This window comes from Cnephaeus nilssonii, assembly GCF_951640355.1.
Source record: "Cnephaeus nilssonii genome assembly, chromosome: 1".
NCBI lineage: Eukaryota > Metazoa > Chordata > Mammalia > Chiroptera > Vespertilionidae > Cnephaeus > Cnephaeus nilssonii.
This window is the reverse complement of record NC_137072.1, coordinates 60,655,062-60,669,999: the sequence shown is the minus strand read 5'-3', so window position 1 is coordinate 60,669,999 and position 14,938 is coordinate 60,655,062. Positions and strand designations below refer to the sequence as shown.

General features: G+C 40.6%; 1 protein-coding gene across 3 annotated transcripts in view; it reads right to left on the bottom strand.

Moving 5' to 3' along the window:
- Nucleotides 1-974: 974 nt before the first annotated feature.
- Nucleotides 975-14,938, bottom strand: part of LOC307098862 (broad substrate specificity ATP-binding cassette transporter ABCG2) — a 59,999-nt gene continuing 46,035 nt past the window's right edge. For all 3 annotated transcript variants that reach the window (XM_079769986.1, XM_079769987.1, XM_079769988.1), the window contains 7 exons: nt 12,975-13,057; nt 9,231-9,320; nt 8,531-8,655; nt 6,470-6,624; nt 4,531-4,620; nt 3,347-3,429; nt 975-1,335 (listed from right to left, as the gene is read on the bottom strand). In XM_079769986.1, the coding sequence (XP_079626112.1) occupies nt 1,188-1,335; nt 3,347-3,429; nt 4,531-4,620; nt 6,470-6,624; nt 8,531-8,655; nt 9,231-9,320; nt 12,975-13,057 (774 nt within the window). In that variant the 3' untranslated portion in view covers nt 975-1,187. The remainder of the gene's footprint in view (nt 1,336-3,346; nt 3,430-4,530; nt 4,621-6,469; nt 6,625-8,530; nt 8,656-9,230; nt 9,321-12,974; nt 13,058-14,938) is intronic.

The window sequence follows — 14,938 nt, the reverse complement described above, 5'->3', positions numbered from 1 at the left end:
TGCACGGCATGTTCCTTTTACGATAATTCACTAAAATGTACTTTTCCCTATATTACCCTTCAATAAAAAAGAAGTTAAAGAACCCTTCCCTGTTATTGGTAAAAGTTAGCATGGAGAGAGGATGTGTAAATAAGTGAGATGTATGTGAGGAATACGAAAGCCTGTATAGGGCCAGTTATAGCAGTTATTATATCATAAGTCGAAAATATTCAGGATCTTAGAAGTTACCAGCTCCTGGTATGAACAGTTCTTTATGGAGGTGCCCTGGAGAGACTGACATGTCAGGGCTCACAGGGCCCAGGCACCCGTATTTGAGCAAAGTTCCCGGGTGATCTCATGCATGTAAGCACTGAACTGGCCCAGGAAGACTCAGTCACCGGGGCCTGGCTCTCAGCACCTACAGCCTAAGGCCCAGCCACGATCCCTGAGATAATCTAATTCCACCTCAGAGAAACCTCAGTAAGTTCTACTAACCTTTCAAGGATTATCAAAGCTTTTCTCTTTATAATGGCTTTTTTATCCTATAAATAACACTGGGTTTTTCCAACATAGTTTAGATTTCATACTTCCGCTACAGCATCAATACATTTGTTATTTCTTATTTGTTAAATAATGGCAGATCATAGACTCGTATTATATTGAAGCTGGAGGGAAATTGGCATACCCCTTCAGTTCAAAGATGAGGAAACCGCTAACAGATATTAGTGACTTGTCACGAGTCTCTACAGTTCAATTATTTTAGGTCAATTCATTAAACCAGATTTCTCCCATGTGGTTACTGTCTCACCAGATGAACTAATAAACAATATATAATATCATTAGTTTATGACTTGGGTTCTTTCATAATTCAGTTTATTATGATTTCTATGAAGGTTTTATTGAAAAAAATTCTGGCTGAACAATAATATGATAGCAAATGAAAAGAAGACAACAAAATACGACATTGAATACTTAAGTCAAGAGGCTCCCTTTTTGTTTTATTTTTTTATTGATTGATTTGAGAAAGCATCAGTTTGTTGTCCCACATATTTATGCATGCATTGATTGCTTCTTGTATGTGCCCTGACCTTAGACTGAACCCACAGCCTTGGTATATCGGACCACATTCTAAACAACCGAGATACCCAGCCAGTGCTAGGGTGCTCCCTTTGTAGTATGTAGATAAATCAAGTAAACTAAAGAGGAATTTAAGTATATTTTTTAAGAAAGAGCAATTTTAGGTAGGCAATTGTCAGGAAGATAACGATCATGCATGCCAAGGCTACGTGATTCTTCCACAGGCCCCAAGGTGAGAGATCGATGCCCTGGTTTACCAAGAATTCTTCTCCAGTACATCTGAAATTCAACAGAAAAGAATATGACTGCATTCTTACTTCTGTCCAATTTTACTCAATATATTGGCTGTTCCTTAAAGAAGCCTATAGATTACCAAGTCTGAAATAACTATCCCTTCCTATATAACAGGTAACAGTCAATGAGTACTTATAACTCTGCTAGCTACCATGATAAGCAACCTGCATATAACAGTTTAGTTAACCCCTAAAACAACTCAATGGGGTGGGTATTATACACATTTAAAAGATGAAGAGACCAAGGTTTAAGGAACTTGGCCAAGTCCACAGGCTCACACTTTGAACCAAGTTGCTGTCCTCTCCAGATTCATTTGGCTCCCAATCTAGGAAGCTGCTCTTTTCAAAGGCAGAAATGTTTAAGTAAATTTTCACTTGCTCCTGAAAGGGAAATCCTCCGCTTTAACAGATGACACGTGGGCCCTCACAAACATGATCAAGGCTCTTTATAGAGCGCATTACCCACAAATCAGCCACACAAAGGAACGCAGGCTAAGAATCCCAAAACTAGGGAAAGAGGTGGGGAAGGGCTTCCTGACAATCACACTCCATCAGCTCTGGGACAGAGACCGGGATGAGCCCGGCAGACGCTCAGCTACAGGACATCACCGCAGGCCCAGGTATCAGGTGAGGCCTCAGTGGAAGCTGGAGTAGAGCAGGAAGGAGGAGCCCTGCCAAGGGTTAGATCAGCACCTGGTGCTAAAAATAACTGGCACAGCCACCATTCTTGTCTGGCACCATTGCTGTGTGACTCCTGGAATTGAGCAGTTCCAAAAAATGTCACACCCAGATCGAAAGAGGGGGTGGGCAGGATAAAGAAACTTTCTCTTCCTCCCTACAGGTTTCCTGGCAATAGAGTTGACCCCTGAACAACCCGGGGGGTTAGGGGTCCTGACTCCCATTCACAGTCAAATATCTACATATAACTTTTGAATCCCCCCAAATTTAACTACCAATAGCTTACTGTTGACCAGAGGAAGCCTTACTGATGACATAACAGTCGATTAACACGTTTTGTATGCTATATGTATTAGATACTATATTCTTACCATACCATAAGCTAGAAAAGAGAAAATGTTAACAAAGAAATAGTACGAGAAAACACATTCACGGGTATTTACTTAAAAATAAAGACCCGTATAACAGGACCCACAGAGTTCTAACCTGTGTTATTCAAGAGCCAACTGTTCAAAATAGCAATTTGTGCTGTCATTCAGAATTATTTCTGATCTACTTGAATGATCATGAAACTTAGAATACCAGTATCCTCTTCTTCTCCCATTAATTAATCGAAATCAAATCCTTAGCAACAATCGAAGAGGAAAGCGTCACTTTCAAAAACATCCTCTAACTTTATTAAAAATCTGTATTTCTGCTTTATTGACATTATCAAAAAAATGGTATTTTCTTCTCAGCTTAATGAAAGATGTACAGTCCTTCCATCAGCTGTATGCCAAGTCAGTTTAAAAAACAAACACAAAAACTGTGCAGACTGGGTTTATGATGTCTCCTAGATGCAGGAGGAGAAGTCAAGGACCAGAGCGTGCCAGGAAAATGTCCACTCCTTTTCCAGGTCTGATGCCCTTTCAGCTCTTACTCCTAGCCATGGGCTGGGCTCACTAGAAGCCTTAATGTTATGGACCCATATAGGTTACACAATCCAGACAGGGCCGACCCTGTAAGGCCTTGCTAAAATATCAACACAGCTCATCTCAAAAGCAAATGTTCTGAAAATCAAATCTCACACCCACAAGCAAAACAGCAACAGGATCTTTTAAAACATCCATAAGAAACATTTCTCCAACTTAAACACAATTTTGACCATAGTCGATTCTAGGAGCCGTACCATACTTTCTCATGCATTCGTGGACAGCAACTCACTTTACAGATAAGAAAACTTAGTCCCAGAGAAGCCAGTGTCCCTGAAAGGACCCATACCAGCTCAGCCCAGGGGCCTTTCTCCATCACACCACACAGCAACCAAATGCATCACTTACATTGCAAAGTTACAGGTATTGTTTGATGTTACATTGAGGCCCGGGCAGAAGTTTAGTCCCAAAAATTCATTATGCTGCAAAGCCTATAACACAAGAGGGAGTGGGCGAGGAAAATAGTTTTAAATTCAAAGTTTCCAAAGAATTATCACAAGATCATCCTCCTAGTTTAATATTTATTGTTATTTCTGAAAACAAATTAAGCCTCACATTCACAGTCTTTGTCACACCAGAGTAACTAAAATGATTGCTCCTGGTATTCAGGAGGGATGGGGTGGGATTTTTGGCTTCTAATAAAGAAAAGAAAGTATTCTGCCAGAGACGTCTGGCTGGCTATATTAGTGCATATTCCTCCTTTTCCCCCGAAATGTTGTAAGCCCATAAACACTGTAACAAAAATTATGCATTGAGCCCTGACTGGTTTGGCTCAGTGGATGGAGCATCAGCCTGCGGACTGAAGGGTCCCAGGTTCGATTTCGGTCAAGGGCATGTATCTTGGTTGTGGGCACATCCCCAGTAGGAGGGATGCAGGAGGCAGCTGATCAATGTTTCTCTCTCATCGATGTTTCTAACTTTCTATCCCTCTCCCTGCCTCTCTGTAAAAAATCAATAAAAAATATATTTAAAAAATGATGACTTGATACTCAATGACTGTTGTTAATTTATGGTAACATATTTTATATGGTTCTTGGTGTGTTTTTTAAATCAAAATCAGGTATAATTCTTGGTAATAACAAATTCAATTATATTAAGATACAGACAGTTTTCTTTAGAGTTAATTAGGTTTTAAAGCCAATAGTGGCTATGAATATTATGTGGTTGTTGTTTTTTTTTCTAATTTCCCTCGTAATACAAAACATGTATTCTAGACTCCCATCCTCTCATGTATTTCCTTATTGAACTGAAAACCAACAACATTCCTTACATCATTTAGTCAGTCTTCCTGCTTCACTATGAGTTAGACCCCACCCTTCCCCTCCCTCACACCCCAGGGTGACTGAGGAAAGCCAGGTGATCATCAAGGTGGCCCAAGGCTTAACAGGAAAGGCTCCATCACTGCGTCTAAAAAGAAAATCCCCGGGAGACCGCCACAGCTCATGTCTGGGGACATGAGGTGGTCAGGCTTCATTCTGCTTGTCCCCAGCGTGGGAACAATAGACGAGTCACAGGGACAGAAGAGAACTTACCGCGTAGCCATACCGAGGAATGCTCAGGTACTGAAGCCATGAGAGCCAAGGCACAACGGTTGTGAGGTTGACCAACAGCCCGGAAAACATCTACAGGAGAAAATCCCAGCAATCAGCACGGGTGGAGTGATGTCCTGAATTCTAAAGCTTACCGCTTTAACCCCCTACAGCCCTGGAGACATTTCTGCTAAGGCCAACGCTTTCTTGAAATTTCTTCCACTACTCTAAAGACTTACCATGTCCCTCTTGCATGTGTATTTCCTCTCTTAGCTGAGGCTGTTTGTGGTTATGAAGGAATGACAACGTATCTATGTTTCGTTGAACTGGAAGATCCTTAATTGTGGAGGCTTTTACTCTCTCTGTAACAGCACACCACGGAAGGCCCACGGTCCTGACTGCTGTAATGATGCAACCACCATGTTCCCACCAATGGACACACCAGAATGTATCCTGAGCACCTGGTGGGCCTCTATACTTCCCTAACACAGTAAGCTCTCTGATTCCCAGGGTTTGCATTCCATCTCCAAGTGACTGTAGGAATAATTTGGAGTTCAGAATGGATGCTTAAAATAACCCAAAGCCTAGGACTAGTACTGGGTAATGTGAAGTGCAGCATAAAACAGAAGCAATACCTTCACTTCAAGCTACCAAAACGCGGTATTGCCACGGAGACCCCAGGAAGGACTGCTCCAGCAAGAGATGGCTACATAAGAAGAGTTTTTCATAAGTTCATGAAGAACTTCTAATTGGCACTTCCCATGGGGGGATGGGCATAACGAGAACCATGATGCTGCTGGAAATACATATTCTTCAACTTGATCCAACAAAGTGCTTAATACATAACATTTCTCAGTAAAATACAGTTTTATATGTGGCTTTAAAATTCTATATATAAACCATTAAATACTAATAAACCATAGCATCTAATACTTAAAACAAAACATTTTTATATATTGAAAGATATTTCATTTATTGGATGACATTATAGAAAATTGACCCAAGGTTTATAACTTTCTCAATAATGTTTAGGTTGGTAGTTTTCAATGGCAAGAGTGTGCTGTTTATAAACTTTTAAAGACATCTACTCCTACGCTAGCAGAAAAGACCTGTAGTAAGTAAATAGGCTAAGCATTCCTATTTACTTTACATGTTATGGGTAAATGTGCTAACTGGTTCCCTTCACCTGTTCATTCATCTATGTGCATGCAAAATTAAGGGGCATGTAAGATTAGGATTAAGTCACCATTTTAAAAAGGTAATCAGAAATATATTGATACAAACGAATGTCAGGAACCCAGAACGGCAGGAATGTAGGGCTATGTGGACTTCGGAATATTTCACTTTTTTTTTAAATTCAGAAAATTGTATTTTTGTTAAGACAGGCTTACTCGGGATATTTTGCTATTTTTAAAATGTTCCTTTTCAAAATATAGAAGAAATCAAGATAGACTATCCATGCCACACACTGTTCTATTTCTCACGGAGCTTAGCTTTTCCCTTGGAAAGTATTTGATCCAAATAAACCCTTTCAGTTGCTGGGGAAATAAGCCAGCAGTTCTCTAACACCAGCACAGAAGTCAGGCAATGAACCTGCCATTTCTATGAGGGAATCTTCCAATCAAAATTTTTCTGTTTTGAAGTTCCCAGTCATTAAGGTTTCACTATATGTCACCAGGAAGCATTTTTTAAAAATCTCATTTGTATCAACATGCTAACTAAAGTTATAATAATTATCTTAGAACAGGAGCACACAAAAAAAGATTGTGGAAAAGCTGGTACATTCTCTAATATGTTATATTTTAATATATGGCTTCCTTAAAGCTAAAAGGCCCATTGACAAAAATCCCCAAAACAAGTTTTCTAAGACAGGTAAATTTGCAGAAGAAATGGATGTGAGGGGGAAATAATTGCTTCTCAGAGAAGCACAGTTCCTACTCACCATCATAAACACAAAGGAGATGGTCATGAGAAGGGTTGCTATGGATACCACACTCTGACCTGCTGCTATGGCCAGTGCCATAGAGCTGGCCGCATAAGCCACCATGATAAGGGAAAACATCATGACGAAGAAGGCCTCCGCCTTCGGCTTCAATCCTTAGGAAGGAAAGAGGAGGTTAATCCAGCCGCCTAGGTCCCTGTGTGTTTGGGATTGTTTATTGTGTAAATATTTAGAGAAACGAATATCAGATTTTAAAAAATTCATCCTCTATCGAACCATCAATTTCATTGCCCCCCTCAAATATAACTGTATAAAAACATCATACGGTTTTCTTTTTAATACTACTGCATAAGCACATTTTCATGTAACTCCTAATCTCCCTGTTGTAGAATTATTACCCATTTCTGAGTGCCTGAGGTGGAGGGCTGGAGGCTACACACCTGGCCAGAATCCTACTGCCTTCTCCTAAGAAGGAAAGTTGTCAGCAGCACATACTTTCCTCCCAGACATCACCACATTCCTCACCGTTTGCTGTAACAGTGACAGTGGAGAAACTGGGAGATCAGGACCCCATGACCTCCCAGGAGTGTCACTCTCTGAGGGAGTGCTGCCAGAACCCAGGTCTCTGAGACAAATACCACAGCGCTTGGGATTGAGGATGGGGTTAAATGAAGTTTCACAAAACTACTGCATAGTTTTGTAATGGGACACTATTACGGGTCATACACTCTGACGGTATTGGAGCAGCCATAAGAACACTAGTCAGGAGCTGAGGATCCAGGTTCTCTGCCTAACTGTTTAAGACACACCCCTATTTGTAAAATGAAAGTTTAAACTCTTTCAGTGGATCTTTTCCTTTAGTGTTTTGTAAAAAATACATACATTTCTAATGTGCGTGTGTGTATACAGTGAAATATATGGAAATTCCAAGCCTGGGAGAAGCCTAAACACAATGCACAAGTGAATCTGTCTATATCTATTAAAAAAGTATTTTTGTTAAAGCAATACACCCCCAAGTCTCATTCTTTCACCATATAGATATAGATATAGATATAGATATAGATATAGATATAGATATAGATATAGATATATAGATATACTAGAGGCCTGGTGCATGAAATCGTGCAGGGGGGTGGGGGAGGGAGGTGTCCCTCAGCCCAGCCTGCACCCTCTCCAATCTGGAACCTCTTGAGGGATGTTCAACTGCCCGTTTACAGAGATTGGGCCATGGGGGTATGGCCAGCCTGGGTGAGGGGCTGATGGCTGTTTTCAGGCTGGCCACAGCTCTTTCAGGGTGGGGGTCCACACTGGGGGCCTGGCCAGCCTGGGTGAGGGGTTGAGGGCTCTTTTCAGGCTGGCCACACCCCCTGGTACCCCAAGCTCCCAGCCCCCATTTTTTTTTTTCAGCACCTCCTTGAGCAGAGGCTAGGGCCAGCTGGAAGCATGTATCTGGGATTTATTTATCTTCTATAACTAAAACTTTGTAGCCTTGAGTGGAGGCCAGGTCCAGCCAGGACGGGCGGGAAGCTTGGCTTCCTCCATCACCAGGGGCAACCCAAGCCTCCTGCTTGCTCCAGCTCTGTGGCCACCGCCATCTTCATTGGGTTAATTTGCATATTTGCTCCTGATTGGCTAGTGGGTGTAGCGGAGTGATGGTCAATTTACATGTTTCTCTTTTATTAGTGTGTGTGTGTATACACACACACATATATATACATACACACACACATATATATATATATATGTACATATATATATTACCCCAGCTCCAGCTCCTCCAGCACAGTCTCAAATATTTTATGAATTATTTCCATTTCTGTATATGACACATACCATCACTGAGTAAAATATTGTTTTATAAATAGGTGTTCAAGTTAGTTTAGGAAAAGTCTTGATATGTCCTCAGAAAAAAGTTACTTCAGAGGGTACAAAATAGATAGGTGCTTCCTTATATCATGGCGTGGTTTATAGTTTTGGGGAACAAAAACATGCTTGCAAAAAAAAATTAACTTCTTCTCACATCCAAGACTATAGATTCATAGTTTCTGTCTTATTGCTTACCTAACAAGAAGTATATTGTACAAGTAAATATGATACTTGGTATCATCCTCATCGGCAGTAAATCAGATAGGAGTTTCCCAAAGAAATAAGATGACACTCTGTAGTATCCACTGATATATTCATGTCTAAAAACAAAAATGCACACCATGCATCCCACTTTAGTTTAAGAAGGCACAGGCCAGATGAAACCATTTGCTGTCCTGATTTCTGCTGCCAGCAGGGGTCTAACAACTACAGCTTCTCACATCCTCCAGGTTAACCCACCACCTTCACCCAGTCAGCATCAGGCACCATCTCAGGGGCACGCCTCCCCCTGAGACATGGTTTCTAAGAGCTCTGTGCAGGGACCCCTCTTCAATTTACAATTCATCCCAGTACTTTCTCTCTACCAAGCCCCTCAGACTTATTGTGTGAAGGTCCTCGTGACTTCTTATTTGCTAAAACAAATGATCCTTTTCAGCCTCCATTGCTTGCATTCTCTGTACCGTTGTCTTTGTGGCTCTGCCCTAGTCTTTAAACTCCCTTTTCCCTTGGTCTCAGGCCCCACATACTCATGATTTCTCTCCCAGCCCCAGGCTTCTTTTTCTCAATGAACACTGGTAATCCCCAGGGACCAATCCGTGGCCAACTTCTGGACGTGACCAGTTTGACCACCAGCCCTGACACTGGACAGTGCCCTTCCCGGAACAGACACACTCACATGAAGATCTTTTTCTCCACCACGAAGAGCTCCACGGAGGATATGCTGCTGAAACACTGGTTGGTGGTCAGGAAGAAGAGCACCCCAGCTCTGCGGCGAGAGAAGGGGAAGAAGCACTGCGTCAACTACGCGTCCTTAGAGCATTCCTGCCTGCTGAACTGTTTCCTCACATGATAAATGTTAAACAACTGCTCAGGTTAAAACAGTGAGGGAGGGGAAGAGCGAGTCCCCTCAGGTCTCTCCCCATCCCAGTGTCTCCACAGTGGTGCCCCCGGGACCACATAGAGCACAGTTTGAAATGCATAGCCCTGGGTTGGCATGGACGGAATTGTGCCCTCCCTGTGTTGAACCCTACCCCTCAATGTGATATTTAGAGGTGGCATCTTTGGAAGGTGAGTAAGTTTAGATGAGGTCATGAGGGTATGTCCCTCATGACAACATTAGTGCCCTTAGAAAAAAGGGAGATTTTTAGAGCTCTCTCTGTGCCATGCAAGGACGCAGCAGGAAGGCAGCAAGCCAGAAGAGCGTCTTCATCAGAACCCAAACATATTGGCATCCTACTCTCCAGAATTGTAAGAAATACATTTCTGTTGTTTAACCCATCCCGTCTGTGGTTTTTTGTTATGGCAGCCAAGGTGATGATGACCTAGGTCATAAAAATGCTACCACCACTCATTTTAGCTAACAAAAATACAAGTATGAACAGAGAAATAGCCAAATAAAGAAAGCCTACAAAGGTTAAAACCTCCATTAACTACTTTGTCAAAGTTGAGTAAAGAAGCAGCTAAGAATGAGGAGTCAAAATGAAAGAGTGGAGGGAAACCTCTAGCAATACCTCATTATACACCACACAATCATCAGGAAAATTTTCATATTATTCTGGATAACCCACTATCAACATGGTTTTCAATGTGCTCAAAATGAAAGCAAATCATGCTTCTAAAGGAAAAATTAATTTGTACATGTATGAAAAAGGAAGACTATCAATGCTTCTCTCTCAGTAAAATAATTAAGGTTCAAAAAGGAAAGTATTCATTTCATCTGCACTTTGATAGAACTATAAATTTTATGAAAATATGCCAGCATCTTCAAAACAGTGTTGCACTTCCTAGCACAACCAAATAATTTATTAACATTGAAAATGTGAATGGATACTAAAAGAGATGAAGTGTTGCATTATTTAAATGACACAAAATTAAGAGAGCATTTTTAAAAAATGTAAACCCAAGTGTGCAACCCTAAACACAAAGAGTCCATAGACAAAGGAATTGTTTCTTTTTTAAAGGAATTTTTTAACACAAACAAGAATAAGAATCCTATATAATAAAAGCCTAATATGCAAATTGACCGAACAGTGAAATGACCGGTCACTATGATGTGCACTGAACACCAGGGGGCAGACGCTCAATGCAGGAGCTGCCCCCAGTTCACAGGCCCCAGGCCAGCCAAGGTGGGTGCCAGTGGGGCCCCCCCGATCGCACTACCAGTCACCCCACAGAGCAGCCCTGATCATTGGCCAGGCCTAGGAACCCTACCCTGCATGAATTTCATGCACCAGGCATCTAGTAACAATAATAATAAACAACGTAGGCAACAAGCTATATTAAAAGTAAATGTTTAAAAAAGAAAAGTTTTTAAAGAAAAATAAAGTAAATATTGATAAGAAATTAAAATAGTGAGTACATAAGCAGATATGCAACTTTCTAGACACAAAAAGGCCTAATATCAAAGTATTAGCTAATATCCAAACACAGGATATGGCAACATTCAGCTCAATTTGTTGTCTTACATCTAACAGAACAGTAATGTTCATAAGGAATTGAAACTTGTAGGTAAGATATTGAAATTTCTTTTAAATTATAAGGATTTATTTTATAATACTACCTGGTAAGTACTTCTTGTTAAAGAATTTAATGTATTCTAATTCTTTACAAGCTAGTACTCCATGTTACAGTTAGAAAAAAACCTCTCTACACCAAACAAATAAAAAAGAAAACACACACAGAGAAAGATAATTAACTCACAGGCAACAAAAGAAAAAAAATAGATAAACTCAACTATGTGTATCAAAGAACACTTTTAACAGAGTGAAAAGACAACCCACAGAATGACAAAAAAATATCTGTAAATTTGTATCTGGTAAGGGGTTAATATCCAGAATATATAAAGAACTCTTACTGCCCTAGCCAGTTTGGCTTAATGAATAGAACTTTGACCTCTCGACTGAAGGGTTCTGGGTTTGATTCCAGTCAAGGGCACGTGCCTTGTTTTTGGGCTTGATCCCCAATAGGGGGCGTGTAGAAGGCAGCCGATCAACGATTCTCTCTCATCATTGATGTTTCTATTTCGCTCTCCCTGTCCCTTCCTCTCTGAAATAAATAAAAATACTTTCTTTCTTTTTTTTTTTTTTAAAAAAGAACTCTTACAGCTCAACAATTTAAAAAATACAATTTAAAAAACTGGCAAAGAACTTGAGTAGACATTTCTCCAAAGAAAACATACAAAAGGCCAATAACTACATGAAGAGATGCTCAGCATCATTAATCACTAGGGAAATACAAATCAAAACCACAAAGAGATACCAACTCACACCCATTAGGGTGGCTATTATAAAGAAAAACAGTAAGTGCTGCCCGTGTTGGGGAGAAACTGCACAGCATTGTGCGGTGCTGGTAGAAATGCAAAATGGTGCAGCTGCTGTAGGAAAACAGGAAGTTTCTCAAAAAAAATTAATAGGATTACCAAATGATCCAGTAACTCCATTTCTGAGTTTATATCCAAAAGAACTTAGAGACTCAAACACATTTATGTGTACACCCATGTGCATAGCAGTATTACTCATAAGAGCCGAAACGTGGAAGCAACCCAAGTGTCCATGAACAAATAAATGGGTAAACAAAGCATGGGGCTTCCATACAATGGAATATTATTCAGCCTTTAAAAGGAAGAAATGCTACAATATGGATAGCCTTGAAGATATTATGCTTAGGAAAATAAGCCAGTCACAAAGGACAAATACTGTATGATACACTTATATGAGGTACCTACAGTAGTCAAATTCAGAGACAGAAAGTATAATGGTGGTTTCCAGGGGCTGGGAAAAAGGGCGAGTATGGAGTTATTGTTCAATGAGTACAGAGATTCAGTTTGGAAATATGAAAAACATTCTGGAGTTTATGTTGGTGGTGACTGCACAACAATGTGATTGTAATTAATGCCACTGAACCGCACAGTTAAAACTGAATAGGAGGGTAAATTTTATGTTCTATATTTTTTACAGTATATATTTTACCTAATAATAGACAAACATGTAAATTGACTGTACCTCTGCTACGCCCACAGCCAATCAGGAATGAGTATGCAAATTAACCCAACAAAGATGGCAGGTTAATTTGCATGTGCAGGCACGGAGCAGCCGGGAGGGGCAGGATGCCTGCTATGAGGGGGAAGGGGGCAGAGGGAGCTACAGGAGCAGTGCTCTGGCTGGGAGTGAGGACTTGCAGGCTCCTGGGCAGCTGGGAGCGAAGCCAGGGGAAGGAAGGCATATTCTTGCACAAATATCGTGCAACATGCCTCTAGCATATATATATGAAAATTAATTCTTCCATTCTGCCTGCACTTCACTGACTTATCCTACTCCTCAGTTTGTCCTGTACTAGTCTTAAATTCAAATTTTTAATAAATATTCATAATCTTAAATAAAGAAACAGTGCTTTCTCAAAGTCAAGATCCAAAATTACTTACCTGTTCTGGATTCCAGCAGGGTTATGTTTCAGATCATAGAAAATGGCACCTATAACCAGTCCCAGGAAGACTGTTACAATTATCTTTTCAAAAAGAAAAAAAGAGTTTCAATTAAAGGTAAAAACTTAGCATACCATTTATCATTATAATATATAGGATGTCCCAAAAAATGTATATATACACTGAATAATTATAAAGGCAATTTTATTAAAATACATTGCAATTTCAAAATTGAGCTACCAGCTGTTAAAGTGTGTATATATTTCTTTGGGATAGCTGGTATCCTATCTAATAAAGAGGGAATATGCAAATTGACCATCACACCATAACAAGATGGCTGTGCCCACAGCAGAGGCAGGGATTCTGTAACACAAGATAGCTGCACCCACAGTAGAGCCAGGGATCCCGTAACACAAGATGGCTGCACCCACAGCAGAGGCCAAGTTCTCTTAACAAGCCTTAACAAGCAATCAGCAGGGACCTGAGTCTGCGTGGCACTGGGCTGGGGCAGGGGATCTGAGGCTGCACCCCTTGCCTGGTGGGGCTTGACAGGGGACCTCAGGCCACACCCCCTGCCCCAGCGGGGCTTGACAGGGGTGGGGCCGGCAGGGTCTGGATCTAGCCCAATGAGGGTGGGTCTGGCCAGGTCTGGATCTTGTGCGATTTTGAAGCACACGTGGGTGGGCAGGGACTTGACTCTGGTTCCCGTGACGCACCCCAGACTCTGACAGGAGGAAGATTTTTCATATACATTTTACTAATTTTGTTTGATCTCTGACACTTCTATTATAAAGGGCAAATAGCAATATTGAAATATTTCCTCTAATTAATTCCCTTTTAATGTGCACGAATTTTGTGCACCAGCTCACTAGTATGGCTATAATCAAATCTCTCCATTTAAGCATTCAAAAACATCATTTAAGTGGTTTGCCCAAAGTCCTTGGGAAAATATAAAACAGTGTATTCTATTAGACTGCCTTCTAAATTAAAATTGAAAATAATATATCTATTGTTGGAGAGACTGAAGGAGAAGGAAGGAGACTACTGGAGAAGCTGGATTCCTCTGGGGGCTCCCAGGCACTACCAGTTCAGGGGCCAGTTCAGGCTGCTGGGCCCAGGAATGCCACAGAGAACAAAGAACAGTGCAAGCCACTAGCAAATTATTGGGGAAGGAAAAGAAAATTCAAGTGGCTCAGAGTTCTGGCCTGAACACTTAACCTTTGTGCTAATGAACATGCATTGTTTTAAGAGGTTTAAGTGAAAACAGAATATTAAGATTTTAATGTTACTCTTAACATTAAAAACAAATTTTAAAGCACACATAACATTTATAACATTGGAATTTTGCATGATAAGGAAATAGGGGGGGGCCTCACTTTGTTTTTAAGAATACTAAAATGTCTCTTAAGGCCACATCTATATGTGAAGGGCTAAGGATTGTATTATGATATAATTTATTTAAGGTTTAAAAAAATTCTACTTATTGTACTTTTAAATTGTATTAAATATAAAAGTGTAAGAAACGCTAATAGAAGAAAAATAGAATATCCCACCATGTACCTTGGAACCTTCAAAGTTAAAAAATATATATCTCAGTCCGACAACCTTGCAATGGTATCAGACTTGAAGTAACTTGTCAAGCACACTCTAGACATGGAACAAACCAACTTGGAGAACAGGACCAGGATCTGTGAGGGCTTGTTTGTGAAGACCACAGTCTGGAAAGAATATGATTTGAGATGGCCTTTTAAAATTCCATTGTTGCCCAGCTGGTATGGCTCAGTGGTTGAGGGTCAACCTATGAACTAGAAGGTCATGGCTCCATTCCCAGTCAGGGCACATGCCCGGGTTGTGGGCTCGATCCCTGGCGTCATTGATATTTCTACCTCCCTCTCCCTCTCCCTTCCTCTCTGAAATCAATAAAAACATGTAAAAAATTCCATTGTTAATAGGCAATAAGAAAT